Consider the following 14,062-nt stretch of genomic DNA (forward strand, 5'->3'; position numbering starts at 1 on the left):
CTACATGCTGCTAAGCTCCTACATTCTTCATTTCTCACAGCATTATTTTTTCTTCTAGCTGATTTTAACATGCAGCAGCAGCGTTAATAAGCTCAATAACTGTCAAGTAACTCTTCAGACAACTTTCTGGGTGCTTCAAGAAACATTAATCTTGCCTTCACGCCCACCCTCCCCCTCAGCAACACCGAATTGCATAACCCAGCACCGGGGCCGCTCATCTCCGAGTGGGAACCCCGAGCAGGGGGGCAGCGGAGCAGAGCCCTGGAGGATGGCGAGGGAAGGAGAAGAGCAGCACCCAGCACTGATCTGAGCCTCCTGCGGGGTCAGTCTGGCCCTGCCAGCACACACAGGGTCAGGCCCATCTCCTCAGGTGATACCAATTGTCTCTTCTGCTCATCAGCTCTGCAGCAGCACCTGGGCAAGGCCAGGAGCCATGGCTGAAGCCTCCAGCCCCAGCTGCACCTCCTTAGGCTAAAACACCCAGACAAGAGGCTCCCTTCTCAGCAGAGAACAAAGCTCCTGCCTCTGCTGAAGCACCAAGGCCTGAGTGAAATCAGCAAAACAAGCACCAGGACAAACATCCAGACCCCATCTCTAAAACATCAGCTTGCCCAAAGGCAAAACTACACAAGACACACAATAAAGAAAGACCAATCCCCCAGTTTATTAAACACAGACCACTGAAATCAAGGAATGAAGGTTAAGAGTCTCTTGCCATCAGCAGAGCACACAGGCCCCGTCTGTCAGGTCTGCCCCTTGCTGCCGATCTTGGGGGGGGCTTCCCCACCTTCTCCCTCTGTGGACTCCCCTCCGGACCCGGTCTCTGCCGAGCTCTCCAGGAGCAGCTCCAGGGCTTCCTCCCCAGCCACACGTCTCACCCGCTCCCCTTTGGCTGCCAGGATCTCCTCGATATTCCTGAACAGCGATTTGAGAACCAACAGTGACTCCACAGCCAAGGCAGAGCACAGGACCACTCTTCCACACTTTGGATTTACGCTCCACAGTGCATCACACATGAGCATCACCAGGATATGAAGTCTTTGGGAAGCAGAGCAAACCACCCAAACCTTCTGGGGCTATTTTAGTCCAGCAGGATCAGTGATTTAGCAGTGACAGCTAAACAGAAATTCTTAAAGGCATCTCGGGGAGTTATCACTGAAATCTGCATTGAAGTCTGCATGTCTGGAACATTTAGCCAGAGAAGCCTGGCAGTGATGTGATGAAGCCTGAGGAAGAGGAGAGCTCCATACACAGTAACCCACCTACTGGCACCAATAAGGTGCCTGTGTACCACACAGCTGCTGTTGCAGCTTTACACCGTGGCACTGGGGTCGGAACTGGATCTTTAAGTTCCTTTCCAACCCAAACCATTCCAGGATTCTATCTGGATCCTCAACAGTGATGGCGAAGATTACGGATGATAGAACCCAGTTTGATTACAAAACCCGGTTTCAGAAACTGACACAGAACTGAACCACCCAACAACCCCTCCGGTTTGCTCTGAACCACGTTTTGGAGGTGCCAAACAAAGCAGGTGTTGGCTGAGGGATGCCCTTCCCTCACCAGACCCCACACACCTACCGCTTCCCCTGCAGGTCCGAGAACCAGCCCAGGTTGTCGGCTATGACGTGGTGGTTGCCGCAGCCCGGGCACGTCACGATCACCACGCCGTTATGGTAGGCCAGTTTGGAAATGGTTTTGGCCGATCGGGTCTGGCAGACCTGCAAAGCAAAGAGAACGTGGCTGCGAGCACCGCAACGGCGCCCTTGGAGAGAAAAACGCTTTAGTTACTTCATTAACAGGTTTCCTTCCCCCTCCCGTTACAAGGCCGTTTGTGTGACGATGCCGTGCAGCTTTGTGCTGACCTCTCCCGCACACACGGGCGATGCTTCCTCTGGAAAAGCAGTTTACCCCGGCCCGCAGCGCCCGGTGCCGACACGGCCTCTGACACCCGGCCCCGCACACACGGAGCCGGTTCCTCACACACCGACCCGGTTCCTCCCACACCGACCCGTCCCTCACACACGGAGCCGGTTCCTCACACACCGACCCGTCCCTCACACACGGACCCGGTTCCTCACACACGGACCCGGCCCCCCACACACGGACCCGGTTCCTCACACACGGACCTGGTTCCTCACACACGGACCCGGCCCCTCACACACGGACCCGGTTCCTCACACACGGACCTGGTTCCTCACACACGGACCCGGCCCCTCACACACGGACCCGGTTCCTCACACACGGACCCGGTTCCCGACACACGGACCCGGTTCCTCACACAAGGACCTGGCCCCTCACACACGGACCCGGTTCCTCACACACGGACCCGGTTCCTCACACACCGACCCGTCCCTCACACACCGACCCGGCCCCTCACACACGGACCCGGTTCCTCACACACGGACCCGGCCCTCACACGGACCAGGCCCCGCACACACGGACCCGGTTCCTCACACACCGACCCGTCCCTCACACACGGACCCGGTCCCTCACACACGGACCCGGTCCCTCACACACGGACCCGGTCCCTCACACACGGACTCGGTTCCTCACACACGGACCCGGTTCCTCACACACGGCCCCGGCCCCTCACACACCGACCCGGTTCCTCACACACCGACCCGGTTCCTCACACACGGACCCGGTTCCTCACACACGGACCCGGCCCCTCGCACACGGACCCGGTTCCTCACACACGGACCCGGTTCCTCACACACGGACCCGGCCCCTCACACACGGACCCGGTTCCTCACACACGGACCCGGCCCCTCACACACGGACTCGGTTCCTCACACACGGAGCCGGCCCCTCACACACGGACCCGGTCCCTCACACACGGACCCGGCCCCTCGCACACGGACCCGGCCCCTCACACACGGACCCGGTTCCTCACACACGGACCCGGTTCCTCACACACGGACCCGGCCCCTCACACACGGACCCGGTTCCTCACACACGGACCCGGCCCCTCACACACGGACTCGGTTCCTCACACACGGACCCGGTCCCTCACACGCGGACCCGGTTCCTCACACACGGACCCGGTTCCTCACACACGGACCCGGTCCCTCACACACGGACCCGGTCCCTCACACGCGGACCCGGTTCCTCACACACCGACCCGGTTCCTCACACACGGACCCGGCCCCTCACACACGGACTCGGTTCCTCACACACGGACTCGGTTCCTCACACACGGACCCGGTCCCTCACACACCGCCCGGCCCAGCCCGGCCCGGCGCCGCCCACCTTGCAGGTGTACACCAGGCGATAGTGCTTGGTCCTCGGCTGCTCTGGGTCGGTGGCGGTGCAGGCCGGGCGGTGGGGCAGCGGGCGGTGGGGCAGCGGGGCGGGCCAGGGCCGCCATGGAGCGGCCGCGCGGAGCAGGACCCCGAGCAACGGCCGCGCCGCGCGCTGCATGGCGCTGGCGCAGGCGCGCGGAGGGGGCGGGCACTGAGGCGGCGGCGGCCATGATGGGTAATGGCGGCGGCCATGCCCGCTACTGGCGGCAGCCATGTTGGCTAATGGCGGCGGCCATGGCGGGCGAGGGCAGGGGCTGCGCTGGGGGCAGTGCCCGTCAGAGGCTTCAATTACAAGCGCGTAATTGAAGGGGCTAACTGAGCCTGGGTTTTGGGCCCACAGAGAGTGCATCCTGGTTACTTGTGCACCACACACGTGTACCACCACTGCAGGGGTAGGAGAGAGAGCACAGCATCATTGGGGGTGGAAGGGACACCCAGGGCGGGTTACACAGGAGCGTGTCGGGGTGGGCTCACAGCGGCTCCAGGGTGGGAAACGGACAAGGGGACCTCAGCCCTAAACCCCACTGTTACAGACATTAACGTTCCACAGATGTTCCTTTATCGGGGTTAAAAGCAGTGAGTCCATGGGCACACAGACCCCGCGCCGGTCGCCTCCACGCTCAGGAGCCCTCGGTGTCGGTGTTGTCGCTGCCGGTGGTGTTCTCCCAGTCGGCCTCGTGGTGCCGGCCCTTGGGTGCCCTTCGCAGCGCTCTCTTTCTGAAAGAGGTTCAGGTTTAGAAGAGGTTTTGTGCAAACGAGCGGCATCTGAGCGCACTCGGAGCTCAGGCTGGGCCAGCACACCCAGGGCTGGCTGAACGCCAGGGTTTGCTCTCACAACCCACAGCTCTGACTGGTGGCAAAGAGACAGAACGGGTCAAAATCATGGAGACATTCTTCTTGAAGTGTGGGGTAGGGCTGATGTCCTATGCAAAGCCCTTCCTTTAATAAAAATACTGTTGTCAACAGTCATTAGGAGCACACCTCTAGCTAAAACTAGCACTAAGGTCCCTGTTTGACAAGGTTTTCATTGCTCCCATGCTCCAGAACAGCAGTGATCAGTGAGGACATCAAGCATTAGGAGAACAAGCCTTCAAACAAGAGCATCTGAACAGGATGGAGGATGGAAATCTGCCCCCATTCACTGTCATGGAGCTTGGTCCTGACTGTCAGCAGTTTGTCAGACAGTGAATGTCAGACCTTCACTCGCATGGGAGGAATCTATCAACATTATTAAACTTGCAGTTCTTTGGAACACCCTCCATTCCCTGCTGTGGAACCATCTGCATGGTCTGGAGCAAACACGATCACTGCTACCTTGGCTACCTGTGGTACTAAAACGAGTCTCAAACAGTTCGGCTAAAAGCCTGAGCCTCTAAAGACAGGATCTGTGATGAATTTACACCTCCATGTATCAAGCTTGAGGACAGGGGATGGACAGAAAAAAAACACATACAACAAGCTGATCCACTAAGTCACACGAGCATGGCTAAGTTAGTCCTGCTTAGTGAAGTCCAGACCTTTGGTAACGCTCAAAGCAGTCCTTCATCCTCCTCCGCTCCTTTTCTGCCAGTTCCTCATTGGCTAAAACACACTCCTTGAGCTGGAAAAAATCCAAACAAAGATGAACTGAAGCCCCCTGAAGATCAGGTCAGTGTCAGCACCAGGCAGTGCAAACCTGGTCCACAAAGGTCCCAAGGCTGAGGTGCTGCTGCTGGTCCTTGCAGGGTGAAGGGCTGCAGCCCACCCAAAGGAGCCTGGTCATTTCTGCTCTACCACTTGTTTGTGCAATTAATCATTTTACATTTAATGAAGGAGAAAAAAAATGGGAACCTTTGCTGTCAGATGACCAAGAAGAGCTGTTCACTACCAAACCCCTCCTCCAGGAGGGCAGTCCACTGCACACAGCTTCCTGCCTCTGCTTGGTCCTGCAGAACGAAGTACAGCCTGTTCATTTCTGGGCTGTCCACTACTGTGTGTGCTGGCTGGCAATAGCTCTGTTTCACTGTCTTTATTCTCTCCCATTTGTAAGTCTGGGATTCTGTTTCCTGTACCAACAGTAATACTGTGGGCAATTAAACTGGAAAACATCCACACCCAGAGGTGAAGGCCAGAAAGTTATCAGGCATTTCTAGACACAGATGGAGAAATAACCACCATAAGTGTTCTGCTGTTCAGAGCTCACCTTTCTGGAGGGTGAATTTTGCACAAAGTGCTCAGGCTTTGGGAAAGCAGTTTCTGCTTGTCAAACCTGGTAAATGCATCATTAACAAGAACAGTAAAGATCACAAACCCCAGTTGTAGTAAAGAAGAGCCCACAAAGGTTCTCTTACACTTGGTGACTTTGGAGGCAGGCTGCTCTCTTGAGTGCTAAATTGCTGGGTTTGTCCTTCAGGGCAACCTTCTAAGGGATGGAAAAATCACAGGTTTAGTCACAGTTGCCATTATGAAGCAACTTCTCCCTCCACCAGTTCATCAAACAGCTGTAATGCTGTAACAGCAGAACTGAAACCAAGCTGCAAAACGTCAGGATTCAGACACTTCTCATTTCACTTGAACCCTCAGTCTTGCTCAGGATGATGGAGTTCCCCACCAGGTTCAGAAAGGGACAACAGCTTTCTGGTTTCTGTGTATGCAGGAGCAAAATGAACCTTTGCAAAGCAGCACCTCTGCTTAGCATCACCAAGAAATAATCGTATTAGACATCACCACAAGAACCATGTTCATCATTATTTTAACCATAACTTGTCCCTGTTCCCCAAGAACTCAGTTGTGTGTATCAAGGCACTCCACATCAGACCAGATCCTAGCCTGATGGAATGATCAGGTATCCTGATACATGATTTTGAACCGAGTGAGACAGAACAGTAAAAGGCTTTCTGGATCTGTTATTTGGCTTTTGCAAAAAATCTCCCATCTCAATGAATGAAAGGATCATTTAGGTCTCCCGGGAGAGCAAAACAGAAAGCTGCTTTTACTGTGCCAGTTTCCTTCCTTGCTCAACATGTTTTGAAAGAGATTTTCAAGTTCTTAGAGGAGCCTATTAACTCCTTTCCACACTGCTGAATCATTTCCACCGGGGATGCCACAGAAACAGAGCCAGTGACAGCATTAACTACATGGTTCTGCTTTTGTGAAAATAGCCGGCAACACAAAAGGGAAGAGGGGAGGGAAAAATTCCTGGAGAATGCCACATGGTCCAGCAGAAGCGGAAGGAGGTTTGTTCTGTTCTCAGCTCTGCCACAACCGCAAGAGGACTGGGGGAGGGAAGGCACGCAGGAGCTATTTCTCAAAGGCACCAGGTGATTTTCCTGGACAATTGCAATAGGCAGGTTACTTCAAAAAGAAAGACTGGAGGTGCTAGGATGGTCTGTCTAATGATACTGCTTTTCCCAGGTCGTTCAGCTGTAGCAAAGACTGTTTTAGAGACCATGTAATAAAAAGACAGGCTGTGGAGCTTTTTCTCTCAAAAGAGCTTTACAAACATTTACCGTTCTCAGTGTTCTCCTTTTGATAGGTGAGAAGGGTGGTGGTACAGCAGGATGCCTTGATTTGTGAGCACCTATTCTGAGCCATCTCACGGAGGTCTTACTCAGAGTGCCAAACACACCCCAATGAGAAGCATCCCTCACAAACCAAGTCCCCAGTCAGATTACCTACTCCTCACTAAAAATAAAACCCAGGAATGTTTTTTCCTGACCCTCTGAAACACAGGACCACCCTCTCAAGAATCCTACTCTATGTTTCCCCAGAAAAAGCCTTACTTTTAGTTGGTTGTGTGTCTTCATCTAGGTGACCGTGAAGAGTAAGCTGTGGGACAGAAAGCAAGAGCATAAGAACTACCCCTTTTTCTATCTCACACTGTAGCTAGGAACAGATGGAGGAATGTAAGAAACAGGACACACGTAAAACTGACCTTTCACCAGTGCATCTTACTGTCAGCAACACAGCACACTGAGCGAGAAGTCACAGATCTACTCATGGATTTATCCTCCACGAATAAATCTCATTCCTTTGGCCTTATTGATACTTTTGGCCTCCAGAACCATCCCAGAAGTAAAAGGTAAACAAGGCACTGTACTCACTTCCTGGGAATCTCTGGAGGAGGTATCATCCAGGTCAGAGGTCTGCAATAAAACCAGTGTAAATTAATCATTCCTTATAAGCAAGGAAGTGGCAGTAAGAGAATATACAGATCAGAAGCTCCAGAAAACAGAGAAGTGTGAACTTCCTCCCTCCTACACTCCTGTCTGATCACATGGAGACAGAACACAAGCTACCTCACTAATTAAACCCCCTGCATCTCTCTTTTAGTTCCAGAAACCTTACACCTTACACCCTGTTCCCAAATTCATCCAGACGGCTCATACACAGTCAGTTTCTAAATAGACTTCACTCTTTGGTGGTCACTCATTATCTTTGGACATGCTCCTAACACAGAAAGCCTCAGCTTGCATGAGTCCAGCTTACCCATGCAGGAGGTAATAGGAGCTATCATGTCTTTATTCTAAACTCAACATTTGTGTGGAAATGGTTACCCACCCAGCTGAATCTGAACTGGTCAGGGGCAAAGAGCTCCAAGTAGCCACACTCTGTCCCCACCCTCCCCTTCCCACCCCATCATACAGGTGACAACCCCCCAGGCATACCGGTGCAGGTAGCTCCAGCTGCAGCCTTTTCAGCTTGGCTTCAGTCGCCAGTAACTGGGTCTCTTTTTGGAAGAGCTGCAGCTGCATTTCATCACAGCGCTCGCCCAGCTCCCGGATCTGCTTGCGGTACGTGTCCCTCTCGACCAGGTTCTTGGAGTACTGCACATAGAACTGTTCTCGGGTCAGGAGTGCCTGGTGTAAGGGACAATTTGTCATGGCATGTCACATGGGTACATTCAGGGTTACATTATCTGCTCGCTTCAAGCAGCAAAGCAGGGATTAGCAGCAGCTCCAAGAGGAATGGATGCTTTATCACCTGGTCTCTTTCTGAAGCCACTTCCTCCATCTGCTTCAAGACAGCTTCAATCCTTTTTTTGTACATCTGGGAGTCCTTCTTCAGGGATGTGCATTGGAGTTCAAGCATCTCCTTTTCCTCTGCGTACTGTTAAGACAAGGTCATGAGCACCCTGCTTGTGGGCAGGGCCTGAGCTAGACTCTCCCCACTCCTGCTCTGTGCCACCGATTGCTGTGGCCAGACCTCCTCCATGCCATGTCAAAGTTCAGCCAGTTGGAGCAGGGTGAACCAGAAGGCTGGACTGCTGACATGATGGATTTACATGCTCCTGAGCTGTCAGTCGTGATTAAAGCTCCCATCGCCCTCCAGGCTGAGGCAGGGACTGCAAACAGTTAATGCCACAGACACTGCATGCTAAAATATTACCATGCCTTCTTTTACCAAACTGTAACCCTAGAACAGGAGCAGTGAGGATTGCTGGTGAGCAGCTCCTCTGCTCCATGTTGCAGGTGCTTCACCTGCCTGTCTCACCCACTGCCCCTCAGCAGGGATTTGCATGGCATCACGTACTTTGTCTTGGAGCACCTCGGCTCGCCGCAGCTCCTTGCGAAGGCTGTAGATGGTGTTCAACAGCTCCCGGCGTTCTTCTAGGATCTGGCTACAGTTATTCTCCAGAGTCTCCTTGGAGAGGCTCTTCTCCAAGTTCTGTTCCCTGGCAACCTCCTGGACAAAGGAAAAAGTGCGATACAGCAACCATCTAACCCCATATCAACTCTGTCCCCACAGTCCCAAGTGCTCTGTTTCACCTGGGAGAACAAGATGACCAACACAATCTGCAGTGCAGTCTCATCAATGCACTGGTGCTACAGATAATCACTTCTCAGGAGTCCATAATTCAACCACCCCCACCAACCTGGAGAGTGTTCTCCAGCTCCTGATTCTTGGCCAAGAGCAACTCCTTCTCCTGCTGGATCTCCCACATCACCTCATGGCTTGGACGCTGCTCTATGGCGTGCTTCAGTTTCATCGTGTGCTTACGCTCCAGTTTGCAGTCATCCTCAGCCTTCATGAGGCTGTGCTTCAAGTGGTCTATCTGCAAGAAGGTTCAGAGCTCATCAGTAATGAGGAGAAAATTCTGACCTGCAAAAGCAGTTCTCAGCTCCATTCCCAGAGAAACATGGGGCAAGCTCCTCCCCAGCTCTGTTTTCTCAGGAAGTTCGGTGCTCTGGAGAGTCCTGCTTGTGTGCCAATAGATGTGTGTTATTCCTGTACTGCTTTTGTGAGAGAGCACAGCTTGTAACACGTGGGCCCACAGGGCTGAGCTAGGAACCACCAAGACATGCCATGCGCTAGAGAAGATGCATGGTTCTTTACACTGGACTGGTCCAGACCATCCTGGGCAGAACCAAGTCTGGTTCACAGCACAGCCTTCCAGGGACCACATAAAGGGGAAGCTTGGGGAAAGGCTGACTGACCTCTAGGATCAGGTCCCGGCTCTTCATGAGGGCAGCACTCTTCTCCTCGCTCTGCCTGGCATAGCTCATTGCCAGGCTGTAGTTCTCGTCCTTGCACTTCCGCAGCTCCTTGCTCAGGCTGTCCCTCTCCTCCTTCATCTTCTGTGCCAGCTCTTGGTGCTTGCGGAGGAGGCTGTCCCTCACCCACAGCTCTCTGATGGTGTCCTCTTTGGTGTGCAGCCAGAGGGTGAGCTCCTGTGCCTTCCGCCGCTCCTCCTGCACCGTGCTCTGCAGCTTCATGATCTCGTTCATGAGGAGCTGGCTCAGGCCCGATTCCCCAGCGGTGTCTGTTTGGGGGGGCAGGTGTCAGCCTCTGCTGTCCTGTCTGTCCCCAGACACACACACAGAGCACAGGCTCCCACCCACTTGCCACTGCAGCTCGGGATCACCACATGCCACACGCAAGCATGCAAATCCTGAAGACACATGTGATCAAATTAGCCACACTGCTCCCCCCTGCTCTGCACCTTCCTACAGCAGTGTCACCCCAGAACAGGCAGAAGGAAGAACTGAACCTTCTTCTCCCTTCTCCACCCTGTGACATTAGTCTTGCCAGAACCCTTCTGAAGCACACAGGGAACGCTCCTGACTCTGCTCACTGGGGCTGAGGAGCAGCAAAAGTGGGAGTGAACCCCCTCTTAATTTGCAAACAACACCCAAGGAAAAGCTGTTTTTTCAGAACACAGCATTACCTATAATCATAGAGAACACCCTGCTGGGTTCCTTGCCAGTTACTTTCTTATACAGTTGTGGATAATAAAGCTCAAGACTCTCCAGAAATGCCTCAAAGCCCTTGTGTCCCGTTCGCTGCAGAATGTCCAGAAGAACACCTGAAATGATTGCAACAGGATATTCTATTATTTTCCTCTTTACCCATTTCTAAATTAACAAACTGCTTCACTTTCTCCACGTGCAGATTAAAGTCCCTGGGATGAAATGCTCCAGCCAGTCCTAAGCCAACTACCCAGTAACTAACCAAAAGTATTTTAACTGTAAAGAACAGTTCAAACCTAACCTTTGTACCTTAGTCCTGCTACAGCAGCTGCAAAGAGCAGCTCTCAGAAGAGCACGTTATGTTCCCCGGCTGATCCATGGAGCCAAAGGCTGCACTTGACCCACCTGCCTTCCGCTTGCGCATGACCAGGCTGGGGTCATTAAGAACTTGCTCCTCATCATCGTGGCTGATCACTTTGCACTGCCGAAGATAAGGTGTTATGCGGGAAGGATCTATCACAGAGATCAGCTTCACTCGGAAGTTCTCCAGGTTATTCCAACATGTCTCATCCTTATCTTCTTCCAGCATGGTGGTGAGTGAGAAGTATGAGCGAGCAATGCGGTCCTGCCTTGAAAAGCAAAACAAGCAAACTCTGAGCCTCCTGGAGCAGTGGAGGCAGCGGTGGTAGAACCAAGTATGTCAACAGGCTGACAATGGGAAAGCATCTTTTAGACACAGAACCTCATCTCCATGTGGTCTATAGCTCACTGGTTGCAAATCACCTGCAGAACATGGTGATATGCTACAGTCACATGACAGAAAAAACAGTGGTACCACAGATTGGAAGCATCAACAGCTCTGAGGCTAATGCCAGTGCTTCTGATATATATGTGAAGGAGAGATAGTGTGAAATACTGAGTAAACAGAAGTCATCAAAGCTTGATGCCTCCCTCCAACCACCCAAACATCTCCTAGATCTCAGTGCAACACGAAAGTGAAACTACTTAGGAACAAGTCTGCTGGCGATAGTCACTGAGAGCCCCATGAACAGAGGAAACGCCAATGAACTCTCGATTCTCAACAGTGGACCCCAAGACATCACTGCCCAGTCTGACTGACTTCACCACAGATTTTCCAGATACTCAGCTATGCTTCATATTAAATCTTTACTTTACAAAGAAAGACTCCAAACACCTTCAGCACGCACTTGTTACACATCACACTGTCAGTTAACTTCAGTGAGCTGGACTGACTTACAGAGAAATACCCTGCCTGCCATCACACCAGCCCCACCAGATTACACGAACTGCATTCCCCTGTTGATAAAGACCACATCCTTACCTCAGAGCTGTAAAATAGAACTTTTTTCCCTTGTTAATATAAACCATTCTGCATTACGGGGACCAACCTGAGACTGTGCAGTCAAAACAGCCTCCTGGTTTCCTCTGCTGGTCTAGCACCACTCATCTGTGTCCTGTCTCTGAGAAAACTTGTCTTGGATGCAGCATCCCTCTATATTCTGGCTAGAGCAAAGATCATTCCAGGAGCAAAACTGGTTTGAGAAAAGAGAAAAGGGGAAACTACTCAGCTCTGCCCTGAGAGGGGAAAGGGAAGAGGGGGGAAGACATAAAAAGCAGCAAAAGAGGAAGCCAGAATGGGTGATGGGGGAGGAGTGGCATTGCAAGTTGGCAGCACTACATACAGAGTGATTTTAGGTTCATTCTGGCTTTGTTTTCCAATCTGTAGCACTGAAGTACCAACAAGGGTCCAGAAAGTTTCGTTGTGTTGTGGTCAAGAAGACTAGAGAGAGTGAAGGTCACAGATCAGCTGACTTCAGGGGACAAAATAAATCATAGAGAAGAAAGAGGCTCTTCAAATGGCCTTTCAGCTGATCATGTAACATCTTTATACAGGAAAGCAGGTGACAGCAACAATTCTCTCTTGGTTTAGAGTTCAGCTGAAAAGGATGATTTCTATAATGATGCCTCTAATTTTGGATGTCCTTAAGCTTCAAACATAATGATGACAACTCAGTATTTTGAGGGAAAGAGAGTCAAGTCTTGGCAAAGCAAGGAACATAACCCACGATTCCCAAATTACAGGCTGTGGCTCTATCAGTAATTAAAGGAGCAGCACAGCAAGCAGCATTGTGATGATGTTAAAGCATCAACATCATACCTTTGACTGCCTCCCCGCCTTCCCACAGTCCCAGAACGGTAGCTGCAACAAGAACTCACTAACAGTCTGTTTTAAAGAAGTCTTGAGAACATACACTCTGATACCATGGCAGCATGACACATTTTCCCATTAGCTTCCCACTCTACTCTTTGTTCTGCTTTCTAAGTTTCTGGAGAGTTTCTCCATGTTATCATTAGGAGTGGGGCAGAGATGCTCAGAGATTCTTTATGCCTGTGCTTCTTGTTAGGCATTAAATTAGCTTCACACTAAAAAAAGATACAGCAGCTCTATTAGCTCTGCCCTTGCTGAAGGTAATCAGAATGTCTGTTAAGTGACCAATCCAGCCTCTAGAGTATTTGTTCTACTGTAACAGATCAGTTTAATCCTGAAAAAAGAACAAAACCAGCTGCTTCTTAGTTATACAAAGCTTTTCCACGAGCAATAGGATTACAAGGACATCGCTTGAGCAGCACTTGCAAAAGAGAACAATCATTTAGAGCACAGATCACATTTAGTACCAGTGCCTCATGGTAACAGCCCTATAGTGAGCAGCAGACAGAACTGCATGGCAGAGCCCCTGCACATCTGAATTTCTTGCAAGAAGCGTTACCTATACTGGCTTATGGAAAAGAGAGTACCCTGCAAGAGGAAAGCCATTTCAACACCATTCCTTTTGCCCCATAATGTCCTGACACCCAATTACAGCACTACTGGTACCCAGTGTCCCTCTGGCCTGAAGCACCTTCATAGAAGAGTTGCAACTCACAGTGCTCTGACCTGCCTGTGCTCTGGGGAAGCTCAGCAGTGCAGTGGAATGAAGCAGCACATTCTGCAGCACTAGATCTGACAAGCTTCGCCTCAGCTAGCCTCACACCTCTCTGCAAGATACAAATTGCTGGCTTGTGAATGAAGAAACAAGGTTTGAAATGATTTGCTAACGTGTGTACGGGGCAGGCTGTGGAGGAATCAAGACAGAATCCAAGCCTAATTCAACCCTGCAGTTCCAGCCACATGCATATTCATTTTCCACATCCTCCCTGGCTTTCATGCATCTTGCAAGCTTCATTTTTCTCATTAGCAATCACACTCACACACACATTACTAAAAGCACAATTTACCAGAAAAAAAACCCCACACAGAATACATCAGTAATTTTTAAGTGAGAAAAATAAAACATCTGTATTTCAACAAATACTCCAGGCTCATTTTGATACAAAATTAATCTGCTGATTATTCAGCAGTATGCAGCCAGTCAGCTATGGAGCAAAACCACTGTAACAGCACTAAAAACCCACCCAGTGAATAACGTATTCTGAACATGGATAAACATTCACATAAATAGGGGCTGACACAAGGAAAAAATAACCAGGATTGCTGGTTTTCCCAGATCTCCAGCAATCTTCTCCCCA

At 51.2% G+C, this 14,062-nt stretch overlaps 2 protein-coding genes across 9 annotated transcripts; both read right to left on the reverse strand.

The window, feature by feature from the left end:
* Positions 1-640: 640 nt before the first annotated feature.
* Positions 641-3,519, reverse strand: DNLZ (DNL-type zinc finger). Its single transcript, XM_057408944.1, has 3 exons — positions 3,253-3,519; positions 1,582-1,721; positions 641-915 (listed from the first exon to the last, which is right to left on the reverse strand). The coding sequence occupies exons 1-3, from the start codon at positions 3,517-3,519 to the stop codon at positions 744-746; spliced, it is 579 nt and encodes a 192-aa protein (XP_057264927.1). The 3' UTR covers positions 641-743.
* A 383-nt stretch (positions 3,520-3,902) lies between these two features.
* On the reverse strand, positions 3,903-14,059 carry CARD9 (caspase recruitment domain family member 9). 8 transcript variants are annotated; one of them, XM_057409118.1, is made up of 14 exons: positions 12,178-14,059; positions 11,884-12,027; positions 10,880-11,103; positions 10,453-10,590; positions 9,722-10,047; positions 9,160-9,339; positions 8,817-8,969; positions 8,268-8,393; positions 7,952-8,143; positions 7,388-7,429; positions 7,067-7,112; positions 5,636-5,706; positions 4,823-4,905; positions 3,919-4,022 (listed from the first exon to the last, which is right to left on the reverse strand). In XM_057409118.1, exons 3-14 carry the CDS (start codon positions 11,061-11,063, stop codon positions 3,926-3,928), a joined length of 1,638 nt encoding a protein of 545 aa, XP_057265101.1. In that variant the 5' UTR covers positions 11,064-11,103; positions 11,884-12,027; positions 12,178-14,059; the 3' UTR covers positions 3,919-3,925. The 8 variants fall into 8 exon arrangements, 6 of the variants coding, with proteins under 6 accessions (XP_057265099.1, XP_057265101.1, XP_057265102.1 ...); XR_008972136.1 differs by having other exon boundaries at positions 3,903-4,022; positions 5,596-5,706; positions 11,884-14,059; XM_057409116.1 differs by having other exon boundaries at positions 3,903-4,022; positions 11,884-14,059.
* Between the last annotated feature and the right edge of the window lie 3 nt (positions 14,060-14,062).

The sequence above is a fragment of the Pezoporus wallicus genome, unplaced genomic scaffold (assembly GCF_028554395.1).
Source record: "Pezoporus wallicus isolate ANWC-B61680 ecotype Strahan unplaced genomic scaffold, APGP_CSIRO_Pwel_v1 contig_8341, whole genome shotgun sequence".
NCBI lineage: Eukaryota > Metazoa > Chordata > Aves > Psittaciformes > Psittacidae > Pezoporus > Pezoporus wallicus.

What these genes read in the sequence shown, in the direction of transcription:
- DNLZ (XM_057408944.1), bottom strand. Translation starts at nt 3,519, where the DNA reads ATGGCTGCCGCCAGTAGCGGGCATGGCCGCCGCCATTACCCATCATGG. An exon ending in GCCTGGTGTACACCTGCAAG is followed by an intron (nt 1,722 to 3,252) that starts GTGGGCGGCGCC and finishes TTTGCTTTGCAG; the next exon opens with GTCTGCCAGACCCGATCGGC. An exon ending in TCGGACCTGCAGGGGAAGCG is followed by an intron (nt 916 to 1,581) that starts GTAGGTGTGTGG and finishes ATCGCTGTTCAG; the next exon opens with GAATATCGAGGAGATCCTGG.
- CARD9 (XM_057409116.1), bottom strand. Translation starts at nt 11,063, where the DNA reads ATGCTGGAAGAAGATAAGGATGAGACATGTTGGAATAACCTGGAGAAC. An exon ending in TGGCTTCAGAAAGAGACCAG is followed by an intron (nt 8,144 to 8,267) that starts GTGATAAAGCAT and finishes CCCTTACACCAG; the next exon opens with GCACTCCTGACCCGAGAACA. An exon ending in CCTCCAGAGATTCCCAGGAA is followed by an intron (nt 7,113 to 7,387) that starts GTGAGTACAGTG and finishes TCTGTCCCACAG; the next exon opens with CTTACTCTTCACGGTCACCT.